This window comes from Euleptes europaea, chromosome 6, assembly GCF_029931775.1.
Source record: "Euleptes europaea isolate rEulEur1 chromosome 6, rEulEur1.hap1, whole genome shotgun sequence".
Lineage (NCBI taxonomy): Eukaryota > Metazoa > Chordata > Lepidosauria > Squamata > Sphaerodactylidae > Euleptes > Euleptes europaea.
In genome coordinates, this window is record NC_079317.1 from 84,064,485 (window position 1) to 84,077,136 (window position 12,652).

At 39.4% G+C, this 12,652-nt stretch overlaps 2 protein-coding genes across 2 annotated transcripts in view; one reads left to right on the top strand and one right to left on the bottom strand.

Annotated features, from left to right (window-relative positions):
* SBF2 (SET binding factor 2) overlaps nucleotides 1-12,652 on the top strand; it is a 247,743-nt gene that overhangs the window by 157,296 nt on the left and 77,795 nt on the right. The window contains exon 17 of the mRNA XM_056851939.1: nucleotides 4,097-4,165. Coding sequence (XP_056707917.1) covers nucleotides 4,097-4,165 — 69 coding nt within the window. The remainder of the gene's footprint in view (nucleotides 1-4,096; nucleotides 4,166-12,652) is intronic.
* The window catches only part of SWAP70 (switching B cell complex subunit SWAP70), a 309,546-nt gene that overhangs the window by 78,507 nt on the left and 218,387 nt on the right, over nucleotides 1-12,652 (bottom strand). The window lies entirely within an intron of this gene.

A 12,652-nucleotide genomic window follows, 5' to 3' on the forward strand; every position in this document is an offset into this window, starting at 1 on the left:
AGTTCCATTTAGCTGATTGGAAGAAACAAGTGTTGAGTTCACAAATAAGTGGGACGGGCATCAATGAATATTTTGGTAGGACAAGAGTTTTCAACCATTTCAATAAATCTATAATAGGATGAAACTGTGTTATGAAAGTAGCTTTAGTTAAAAGAGAAGGTTATCTTTATTTTTAAAAAGCTTAGCTTTTGTCAGTAGTAGTTGAGTTCAAAGTAACTGAAATGCAGATCAGAATTTCAAGAATAATGTATAGTGTATTGTGACAGGCCTTTACTATAAACTGAGGGGACTTACACAGCCTCCTATGAATCTAGGAGTTTTAAACTATAAACCTTCCCCTCAGTTAACAGGTGTTCTTAAGGTCACAAGTGTATAGGAATGGGTTCACTGCCGTGAGGTAACCTTTGTGGTGTGCAAGTAGCATATGGAGATCACTGCGGCAGGATTTTTACATAAACAACAGAGAAGATTTATTTATTTATAAGTTGGTTTCAAAGAACAGATCAGCAGCACAGGTCTCCAGATAGTCAAAGGAGAAACCTGGCTGAGGCACATAAATTTAAGCAAGGTGTGGTTTGAATTTTCTTTAATACTTTCAAACTCAAATAGGCTTTTACTGCCTAGCCACTAGGTCGGATCCTCTCACACATGCAGGATTCTGCCCACATCAGCCTTCACGTTCCCAAGTCAGACTAAATGGTACAAGGTCTGCTCACTACCAGACAGGCCTGTTCTCTCACGGAGGTAGAACTATACCGCTCTGCCACACTGCCAGCTATCCTTCAAACCGTCTGCTCTTTTGCTGAAGCAGACCTGAGCTATCACTCTCTCCCTCTGAGGCAGTTGTGCTTCCCTCCAATATTCAAAAGGGGCAGGAGGCTGCCTACAGGCAACCCTGCCCTTCGGGATGCCCCGGGAACGCCCACCAGGATGCAAGTGCGGGCCTTTACACCAGTGGGACGCCGGCAGAAGGCCTCATCGGTGTCCTGGGGCGGAGCTGCCACGGCAACGCCAGGAGACCGGCATCCGGGCCTCCCAGCTGGCACTGGGACCATTTACGGCGGCTTAAGTAGCCCGGACATCGGCGTGGGGGAGCCCCAACGCCGGCACAGCTTTCGTCCTCAGAAGTCAGGAGTGCGCTGTAACTCTTCTTTCTCATATTTTAAATTGGATATGCTGAAGTTATTGCATTTCCCTACCTAAACCCTACTGCTTCGATTTACTCTGCTCACCATCTTTGCCTCCTTGTTCTTTTAGGCTCCACCATTCAGTTTCCAAGTTGCTTGATTGCTGCTGAGAGATAAAAACAAATAAATTTTGTCATTAATAATACACAACATGCATTCTTAAATCCTAAAATGCAAACAAAATTATCTGTTTATTTTTCTTTTAACTGGAAGTTGATTTCGAATTGGTCTGCAGCCTTTTGTTTTATCCTAGTTTTTGGGGAAAACCTTGGTTGCATTCTTGAACGCTCAATTAATCTTTTGAAATGCTTACAAGAAATCAAAATTAAATTGTTAAGATGTTAGCAAAAAAATGTTAGAATTGCTGATGTGTGAGGAAAGCCATGGCACAATCCCCAGCTCTGTTCCTGTGCAGATATGACCTACAAACAGCACAAGCAACTAATTCTGACAAATCCCATGCATAACTGTGAGCCAAGATACTACATGGACCAGTGGCCACACTGCAACTTACAGCACTTCTTGTAACTGCTTGGAACAAGATGTCATGAACTGTTTAGCACCTAGTAGGAAATGCTTCTGCTCCCTTCCCCAGCATCAACAACTATTTCTAGGGTTGCCAACCTCAAGGTAGTAGCTGGAGATCTCCTTCTATTAAAACTGATCTCCAGCCAATAGAGATCAGTTCACCCGGAAAAAATGGGTGCTTTGGCAATTGTACTCTATCGCATTGAAGTCCCTCCCCTCCCCAAACCCCGCCTCCTCAGGCTCTGCCCCAAAAACCTCCCATCAGTAACGAAGAGGGACCTGGCAACCCTATTTCACAGCCTATAGTTTGTCCTATGTTGAATCCATGGGCACAGACAAATAGTGCAGCGGGCTTATAAAATGTTGTTTATTCCTGTGAGGCCTTGTTTTGCTGTAGGATGTCACTGAATACTCTGTGTCAGTATATAGTTTGCTTAATTTGTATAACTGAATATAGTTTTGTGTTTTATACTGAGATGAGAATATTGAGTAGTAATGCAAGGGAAGTTAAATAGCAGGGCTTCATGTCGATTAACCTGTTTTTGGCATTGATCAGATTTAGATTTAGCTTAATACGGTCCAAGACCAACAATAAAAACTTTTACATAATAAAAGAATAATAGCTATATACAACAATAAATACTTGTCAATACAATAAATACTTGTCAGTTTTGGCACTGATCTAGCAATGTGTGACAACCTAAAAAGATACTTTAGTTTCATGCTTAGGGTTGGCGGCTCCGGGTTGGGAAATACCTGGAGATTTTTGGGACAGAGCCTGAAGCGGGCGAGGTTTGGGGAGGGGAGGGACTACAATCCCAAAGCGGCCGTTTTCTCCTGATGAACTGACCTCTGTTGGTTGGAGATCAGTTGTAATAGCAGGAGATCTCTAGCTAGTACCTGAAGGCTGGCAGCCCTATTCATGCTAGACATGATGCTGGAGATGCATGATTTAAATCATCCATATATTTTAAATTGATTATTTGTGTCATGTCTAGATTAAGCCTTATTTATGCTTTTTCTTCTCAGAAGCCTGCCCCTTCTACTACCTTTCTGGTGGATTTCTTTCCCATCTGTCCTTGCTGTGCTCCTGATTTCTTGATAAGGTTGCCAGCTCTGGGATGGAACATACCAGGAGATTTTGGGGGTGGAGTCTGAGGGGAGGGACTTCAATGCCATAGAGTCCGATTGTCAAAGCAGCCATTTTCTTCAAGTGAACTCTATCGGCTGGAGATCAGTTGTAATAGCAGGAGATCTCCAGCTACTGCCTGGAGATTGGCAACCCTATTTCTTGATCTGTTTACTTCATTTGCTCTGTGGGATTGTAAGGCTGGTGGGGAGGGCTCACTAATTCCGTTTTTGCATAGTGCCTATTTTTGTAGTGTCTTTAAACATCTGGTCAATCATGATCTCTCATCCATTTGACCTGTCTACTTCCTTTCTTGTTCATTCTGATTTTTCTTTCTCATGTTCTTTACTTTGACCCTGCCCCTTTCTCTCTCTCACATGCTCTGATTTCCCCCCTCTATATTTCTTTCCATGGTTTGGTGCTTAACCACCGGGATTAAATGGGATGAACAATGTGAAGTATTAATAACTCAGTGGTAGAGTCTTTTGCATGCAAGAGATCTCAGGTTAAATCCTTAGAATTTCCTGTTTAAAAGGTTTTTCAGTAGCAGGACTGACAAAGACTTCTTCCTGAGGCCTTAGCGTTCCTGACTGCCAGAATAAGGACTTCATTAGATGGGCCCAGCAAAAATTGCATCTGACATCATAATAAACCAATTTAAGTACTCTGTATATTTTTAAATAGTGTAGTCTGCTCTGCACACAGATGTGCTGGGTGGCTAAGTGGGAGAACCGTAAGAGTTGCATGTCAAGAAACTTTGGTTTGGCTCTCTTCTCCCCACTAAATTTTATCAGTCTATGTAAAAAACTGGTGTGTGTAATGAAATGGATGCAAAATACACAAAATGTGACAGATTTTCATGGTCCTATACTTAAGTTCACCCTTTAACCTCTGTTCCTTAATTTCCATATACTTCCAGTTGTGAACCTATTGGCAGGAGCCACGTCTACTGAAGTGCTGTTTGTGCAGTGCATAGCAGTGTGCACTAAACAATGGTTTATCAGCTAGTTACTGAGAACAGACAACATTCAGAAAAAAAAAGAGTTTTTCTGTTTCTAGGTTGGCTCAAGAAATATATCTCATTTGTTTCAGGAAATGTGTGTCCATTTGTCCCATGACTGACTAGGGTTCCAGGCCATAAACTTTGGCAAAAAGTGTATGGTGGAAAGACTAAAAATTAGGGTTAAAAATTGAACTAATTGATATGATTTGTTAATTCTATCTCTCTTTTTGTTTTGTTTTGACCATGAAGGATTGTTCAACTTCAGAGGAATATAACATTGCCGCAGCACTACTGCCATTAACAACTGCTTTCTATAGGGTAAGTTCTAATCTTTGTTGGGACATTTATCATAGTGTTTGAATTCCTCGGCATCAAATGAAACTATTTAAATTAGGGAGATTTTAAGTGGATAAGGTGTCACAGTCAGAATTCATTCAACAGAGGAAGTACCTGTGGTTACAAACTAAAGAGCACTCTTGCTACTTACTGTTTGCTTTAGTACAGGGGTCCCATCATGGAGGCCATTGGGTGCCATGGTGCCTGCCAGCATCTTTTCTAGTGCAGACCAAGTGTTTTTAGGAAGTAGATGTGGCCAGGTAGGGCTTTTACCCAGCAAGGCTTCTGATACACTATTGGAGATTTGATTGACTGTGCAGATGTTTTTAAATGTTGCTTTGGCAGCAGCTGCCAACACAACACAAGGGTCTAACTGTGTTACTGAATGATTTTATTATTACGGCAGTAGTCAGACCAACTACAAACCTTATCAGTTAAAATCGATTACATAAACAAATAATTAGATTAAAACCTCTCTATACATAATACAGATAAAGTTGTACCAATTAAAAATCACCATATTCACAAGGCATATAACGATTAAAATCAATTAAAAAACTGTGTTACTGAAGCTAAGCTGTGGCGATCATTTTATGGCCGGCTCTGCATCCTGCAGCAGCCATTTTGTTGCTGCGCCCACCATGCCATGTCAGAATTTCAAATGTGCCTGCAGGCCCAAAAAGGTTGGGGACCCCTGCTTTAGTATGAACAGTGGACTTTTCACTACTTGTCTTGCAGCCCTTCATTTAGTATCAAGAAGGTTGTGGCTCCTGCTGATGTTACAGAGTTGTCACTTGGTAACCATCATCTTCAAGTACTTGAGGGGCTGTCATATTGAGGATGGTGCCAAGTTGTTTTCTGTTGCCCCAGAAGGTCGGACCAGAACCAACGGGTTGAAATTAAATCAAAAGAGTTTCTGTCTAGACATTAGGGGGAATTTTCTAACAGAGCGGTTCCTCAGTGGAACAGGCTTCCTCGGGAGGTGGTAAGTACTCCTTCCCTGGAGGTTTATAAGCAGAGGCAAGATGGCTATCTGTCAGCAATGCTGATTCTATGACCTTAGGTAGTTCAAGGCCGTACTGCAGTCTAATCAAACTAACCATAGAATGGACTCCATTTTTTTTAAAAAAGTAACATTATAAAATACGAAAAAGTAGCAAGTAAATATGCTTTGGTAAACTGTTAATAGCACAATCCAGTGAGTTTCTTTCTTTCTTTCTCAATATCTGTGACAAGAAGAAGTTTAGTCTAGGTAGTACTATACACTGTAATTAAGCTAGTGAGACGCAATTTTTGTTTACAAGGTTCTGTGGCTCTTTGGCTGTCCGACAAAATTCCAATGGTTAATATCCAGTGAGTAGGCTCTTAACAAACCTGAGTAGACAGGATATGACTGAAGAAATCCACAGGCTCATAGCTTTCCGCATTAAGTGCAGTATACAAGTCAGTATATTGGATGCATACTTGTGGCCTGGGAAAACATCTTATTGTTCTTCAGCAGCAAACGTTTCTCCATCTTCTTTCTAACTAAATTTTAAATTGATAGATCTAAATAGTCATAGGCATGTGATTCATCCAAGTCAGGATGAGCACTTTACACTGTGTGTAGTAATGGCCTATGAAAGTGAACCAACTACAGCCTCTGGGGGCAGAAAACAATTTTTCTATTTACCATTACTAATACAGTTGGAATTTGTTTAAAATTTAAATAACACCATAATTATACTTGATGTAAAATGTTTCCCTTTGGGTGAAGATGTCTTATGCTAATTCATTGTCATGTTGGTTGCTAAAGGAATGCTGTAGCAGAACATTGGATAATAGCAGATTAGATTTATATAATTTGTAAATTAGTTTTTGTAGGTTTTCCTAAGAAAGCGTCTGCATTTGGAACATCTCTTTCTTTCTTTCTTAGACTGCTCAGCAGTGTAACATCTTGTGTCACTTACTGGAAAAAATGTTGACTATTACAAATAGTGGCTATAGAACTTAGAGTAGTTCATAATGTTTTAAACATTACAAATTATGTGGCGAGTGAAGCGTCCACTTTGCGCTCTTATTTGGTATACTGGAAGCTTGGTCTGTGCGTATGCTTTCAGTGTGGAGGTTGCATAACTTCAGGCTGAGAAAAGCAAACACACCTTGTTTTGCTGCCTGTTCCCACTTGTGCAGATTTATATAAAGACTCTCCTTATCACCATTGCTTGTTTAAAACTCTTAACCAGTTCTCTTCAAAGACACTAATCGGGCAATCCTGAGGGGGGGAGTCGAAATGGTTGAGGAGGAGGTGTGACCCATACTGCAGCATAAGTGCCACTTATGCCATCCAAACTGGGATGGATGCTGGTGCAGGGCCACTTATGCCGCTGCAGGGGAGCCACAGGGAAACATGAGCCATGGGTACTGGCGTAGCATTGCCAGCAGCATATCTTCATCACTAGGGCTCGTGCCAGTACCAAAGGGAGCATTCTCAGGGGCAGAGCTCCCTTTAGAGGCAGCTTTAAAAGCACTTTTGGCCCGGGAACACTTTTTTGCAGGCGCCAAGTTATACCTGCAAAAAGGTAGACCTAGCCCTGTGAAACTTTATGGAGAGTTTCATGGGGTTTTCTTTAAAATACCATTTTTGGATTGCTGTACCCGGCAGCCAACCAGTCAGGGGGCAACGTGGCTGTGCCATTCCCGGATGCAGCACAACTACTCCCCCTTCAGGAATGGGCTGCCCTTGTCTGGAAACACTAGCAGATGCAGAGCTAACTCAATTTTTTTGAAATACTTTTGTTCATGATTCCTTCGAAATCTAATATTCATCTTCACTCTTTCATACAGTCCCACATTGGTACTGCATATGCACAGACCAGTCGCCGAGAAAGAATTTTCTAGTTTTGACCAACTAAAAAGGCACCCCTCCCTTCAGGTGCATGACATTGCGTTTTCTGCCGAAATCAACGTGCAAATAGGAGAGGCACGATCTCCCCTCAGTTCTTCCTCCATCACCGACTGGAGAAGATGTCTTCTCCTAGCTCCGTGTTTCTTCAACCATTCTTTCTGTTAGTAGGGTTGTCTTCCTCTCCTCTTCAATAGCCCAACATTCCTTGTTCAAGAAATGTGTCCAGCGTGGCACAAAAATGACTCCGACTGATAAGCATTCCTCATGTCTTTTGTGCCTTGGATAGTCTCACAAGTCTTGTCCCCATAGTCAGCATTTCACCCCTAAAGCCTGAAGCGATATTTATAGCATTAACATCAATTTATTTTAAAGAGGTCCACATGACTGTGTTACTCCTTCAATGCTTTTCTTGATAGCACTGCTTAAAGTTTATTTTAATGGATTTAACCAAATGTATTACTTGGATGACATTTTGATTTTTCGCTGGTATGTGACTTCATCTCTAAGAAACGGTGTTCAATGTGAGAATAATTGAAACACTGGATGAGTATTTTGTAAATCCAGCCCCTGAGATTAGCAGAATAATTCATAGTTTGAAACTCTGTTTACACTTCCACGTCCTCCTCCACCCATTCTTTCCTATGTATTCCCTGAACAAGGCGCTTTGTTTTGAACTTGTGTATGTTAATTCTGAATAAATTGTTTAAACTTCATGAGTAAGGCTCTACTTTGTCTACTTTAAGAAATCTTTTCTATAGTGGAATAATGATTACTTTAAAATGTATTCAATCGTTTTACAGGTGACAAACAGAATGCTGCTCTCAGTAGTGTACCTTTTTAAAAAAACTTGTGAATATACTTAGCACAGTATCTGAAGCAGGAAACAGCCCTTTCAATATTGATTAAAGTTCCCTATTGAATTATTGTTAAATTTCAGTAATCCAAGTGTTTCATAGAAACAGCAGCATTCCATTCGAACAGGAGTCTTGGTAGCATTCCTGAAAATGAAACAGGTAGATTCACCTCCTGAAGGCACAGGTTGTAATCCTGTACATGAGCTATTTAAATTGATTGGAATTTAAATGGTTGACTGTGGTCAGGCTTACGACCATTGTCTCCACCAACCACGAACATAGCATGTTTGTATGTCTCTTAAGAGCACTCTTTCATATGTTTTCAACAGTAAATTGTCATGTAGACTTTATGGACAACCAGCTGCATTCAAGAGATGATATCTGTCCACGCCTAGACTTTTTCAAGCTTGTTTGGCATGCATAAGTTTATGAGGCTGAAACTGCAGAGGAATGTACCTGGAGAACTATCAGTCATAATCGAGACATGTTGTGCTTCCCTGAATTCTCCCTACTTTTTCTTCTGTGTGCCTTACTTTTTCTCTGTGGTTGTATTCCTACCAACGCTAAGCATGCTTGGCTTTACTCAGATTTACATTTATTAAGTAAAATTTGAAACTGATTTAAAATCTTGACTAAAAGAAAATCCTACTTAGTATTAACAACAGTTACTGCCAATGCTGTGGTAGCTCTTAATGTTAAGATATGTGAGAGGAACTGATGGACAGGAGCAAGGAACCACTTAATACCATGGGCATTATATTTGCACAAGTCCACATACCTTCACAGCTGCTACTTTTACCTAAATATGTAAGGTTTCTTTTCTTGCTTGTTAGAATTAGAAAGTCTGAAGAGAAACTCAGACCACTAGATTCTCAGGTAAAAAGATATGACCTATGAGGGGACAACAGTGGTTTTACACTCAAAAATTTGAAATGTAAAATACTGTCGTGCTTCTAAAGGATTGTGGGGAAAATTCCTTCAGTGTATTATGTGCACTAAGAGCAGATATAAAATATCTCTACTGGTGTGCCATATTAGATTCTTCATGCCTAAACTCAAGACTTTTATTAGGAAATTTATTTACTTCACTTATTTATAGTCTGCCTTTCTCACTGAGATTTGAAGCAGATTACAAAATAGGAAAACAATGCACTCAAATAGCGTAAGACAACCAATAAACTATGCAATTTGACTGTGTGTGTGCGCACGCGCACTGTCAGGTCACAACTGACTTATGGTGACCCCATAGGGTTTTCAAGGCAAGAGACATTTGGAGATGGTTTGCCATTGCCTGCCTCCACGTCACAGCCTTGGTCGACCTTGCAGGTTGCCTATCCATATTCTAACCAGGGTTGACCCTGCTTAGGTTCTGAGATCTGACAAGATCAGGCAAGCCTGGGGCTATCCAGGACAGGGCTCAATATGACTAGATTACAACATTTGAATACAAAGCAAACAAATAAAATAAGACATGGTATGCTATAGATAGCACAGAAGCTAGATTACAAGTAAAAGTAAAAGCAAGACGATACATTACAACAAACAGTGTTATATACTACATTCCTATTCCATTTATAAAAGCAGCCTCCTGAACCATTCCATTATACTACAGCCCTGATCCCTTATAAAAATGCTCCCCTGAACTTTACTGTTTCACACTATCTGCAGAATGATAGTGTGGGAGTCTTCCTGACCTCTTCATTCTACATGCCATTCTACAAGGTGGAAGCCACAACAGAGAATACATGTTTACAGGCAGCTGTTGATGTTACCCATTTGCAGGGTGGCATTTTCAGAAGTCTTTGCTCAGAAGAGCAAATTGTCATGGGGGAACATAGTTGGAAAGATCATTGCATTTTTATGTAGGTGACAGCATTGCCATAGTAGCTTTATTTATTTATCTAAATAATTATCTCAATAATTTGTTTTACTAATCAAACAAAAATCCAAAGCAGCTTCCACTAAAAATTATACAATAGAAGCACAATAAAATAGACAATAAAAAGCAATAAAACAACTAATGAAAACCAGCACATTATTTTTTAAAAAAGGAAACGAAGACTGTTGTCCTTATACCCAAAGCCACTTGGCTGGATATGGGTTGGAATGTTTTGGACAGATGGAAACTTAGCCAAGTCCACAAGTTGAGCGCATGACAGAGTGGGAATACAAGCTACAAACATCATATCTCCCAATTACTTCAATGATGAGTCCTAATGTATCCCATTTAAATCCCACCCATCAGCCCAAATTAGTTTTTCTACCTCAAAGCATTTCTCCTTCAATTAATTTAATCTCAGTGCGTTCATTTTCTTTGTGTCAATCAGAAGGGGGGATTTTTATCCCAGCCAGTGCAGTCCTCTTTCCGCTCTGTTTTTAGTTAAAATAGATAAGAGCAAAGAAGGTTCAGAAGTCAGCTTTTTTAAAATCAGCAGCTATCTTGCCTCCACCATACTTGTTGTTGGGGACCATGAGGACACTTCCTCGCCAAATCCTAAATTTACTTTTTTTTTTTTTAAATGCACTGTGACACATAACACCTCCAGCTAGTCAGCAAGAGGTCTAGAGTGATCTCGCTCCCTCCTCCAATTATTTCTGCAGACACTCTTGGCCTACACCACTACTGAGCCTCCATCGTGTCGCAGCATTTACAGCAGCTTTACAGGGAGAGACATAAATGAATCTGAAATCTGTGTGCATGAATGTCAGCACCAGAGGTTTAGATTTCAACTGACAAACTGAGAACAACCAACTCCCCCCCCCCAAAAAAAACCCGTCTATGGGCCTTAATATTAATATTTACTGTTGGTTTTGTTGTTTGATCTCAAGATTGGTTGGATTATTTATATATATATATATATATATATATATATATATATATATATATATATATATATATATATATATATATATATATATATATATATATATAATTTTTCAATAATTGCCATACATCTCATTTGACAATACATCCTATATACCAATCTTTAAATCGATAAAAAATTAAAGGATTATTGGTGTATGTCTTCAGTATTAAGTATAATTAATTATAATTGACTTCCCCACCGACTTCCTCCCTCCCTACAAATATCTGGTATCTCCTTTGTATTTATATTTTCTAATCCTTATAAGTCATTATTTTAATGTTATACTTTCCCCTTATTTAATACATTTTGATAAGCAATAATAATATAATATTAATACTAAAGGGAGAAAAAAGAAGAAAATCATTTAAAAATGAAAACAGAAACATAACAAAACACATTAACATAATTTTCTCCAGTCACTCCTCTCTGTCATGTAAAATGGATTAGATCTTAAAAAACTTTATATACCCCCAAGTAAAAAATTAAGTTGATATTATTTTTCCTCTACACCCCCCATTTCCCATATTAAGAGTCAAATTGGTATTCTTCCGGCGTTCTTAACCCTCCTTTTTGAACTTTTTCTTCTGTCTGGAGTTTCTGTTGCCATCTGCATGCTTTCTTGAAGTGGTCTCCTGTCTTTGATAATCTTTATCCATTGCTCCTTGGGCTGTTGATTCTTCTTCTTGTATTCCTGTAATATGGTCTGATAGCTCATTGTTTCTTGTCAAAACTTTTTTGACATCTTCCAACGAATTTACGGCATGTTTAACTTGTTTATAGGTGAAGGTAAGTCCTTGTGGTAGCAACCAGCTGTATTTTATTCCCTTGTTTCTCAGTGTCTCAGCAAAATCTTTATCGATGGCTCCCTTTTCAATCAGGTGATGAGGAATGTCTTTGAGAATTATTAACGGTGTATCATCTACACTTGGATGATTCTCCAAATGAAGTTTCATAATGATATTTTTCATCCTGATGTCAAAAAAGGAGACCAAAATCTCTCTAGCTTTTGTTTTCTGTACTCGAGTTGACAAGAGGATTCTGTATATCTTGTTTATTGCATAATTTAATTCTTGTTCATTTACATGAAATATATCAGCAAGCGATCTTATGATGGTCTCTCTGGTGCCCCCTAGTCTTTCAGGCAAATTACGTATACGCAGGTTAGATTCTCTCTGTTGCAGGTCCAAAACAGCTAGTTGGTCCTTCACTCGCTCTTCCTGGAGTCGTATTGCTTCAATTTGTTGTACTTGAGATTTCATGTCCATTTTAACTCCTTTCAATTCTTCAGTGTTGTTTTTAACTGAAAGTTCCATCTTATTCATGCCATTTTTCATTACTGTAATTTGGTCTTTTATTTCCTTGATCTCATTTATTATGCCATCAAATTTTTGAGTAATAGTTAAAGTCATTTGTATAGCTGATTGTTCTTGTTGCATGGAAACCTGTTCAAACTTCTTCTTTAATAATTCAGTTTGCATGGCCAACATTTCCTGTATCTTTTGATGATTACTTTCCATGATTGTCTGTGGCTTTTGTATTTTCCAGACTAGTAAGTTAGATATAAGCAGGCGGATCAGTGCAAAAAAGCTACTGTTAGAAGGCTCTGGCTTGGCTTTGGAGCTTGTTCCAGGAAGTATACAGGGAATTGTGAGGCTCCAGGAAGTATACAGGGAATTTCAGTCGCTCCCACTCTATGATTAAAGAAGGTAGGATTTATTTTGCTACTACACAGAGTGGGGCACATCCGGCCCCACTATGGTTTCCTGTCTTCCTAGAGAGGCCACTTCCTGAATGAAAATGTGGCTGGAGGACTCTCCTAAGGTAAAGGAATGAGGAATCGAAAGTGAAGGATTTCTCCTCC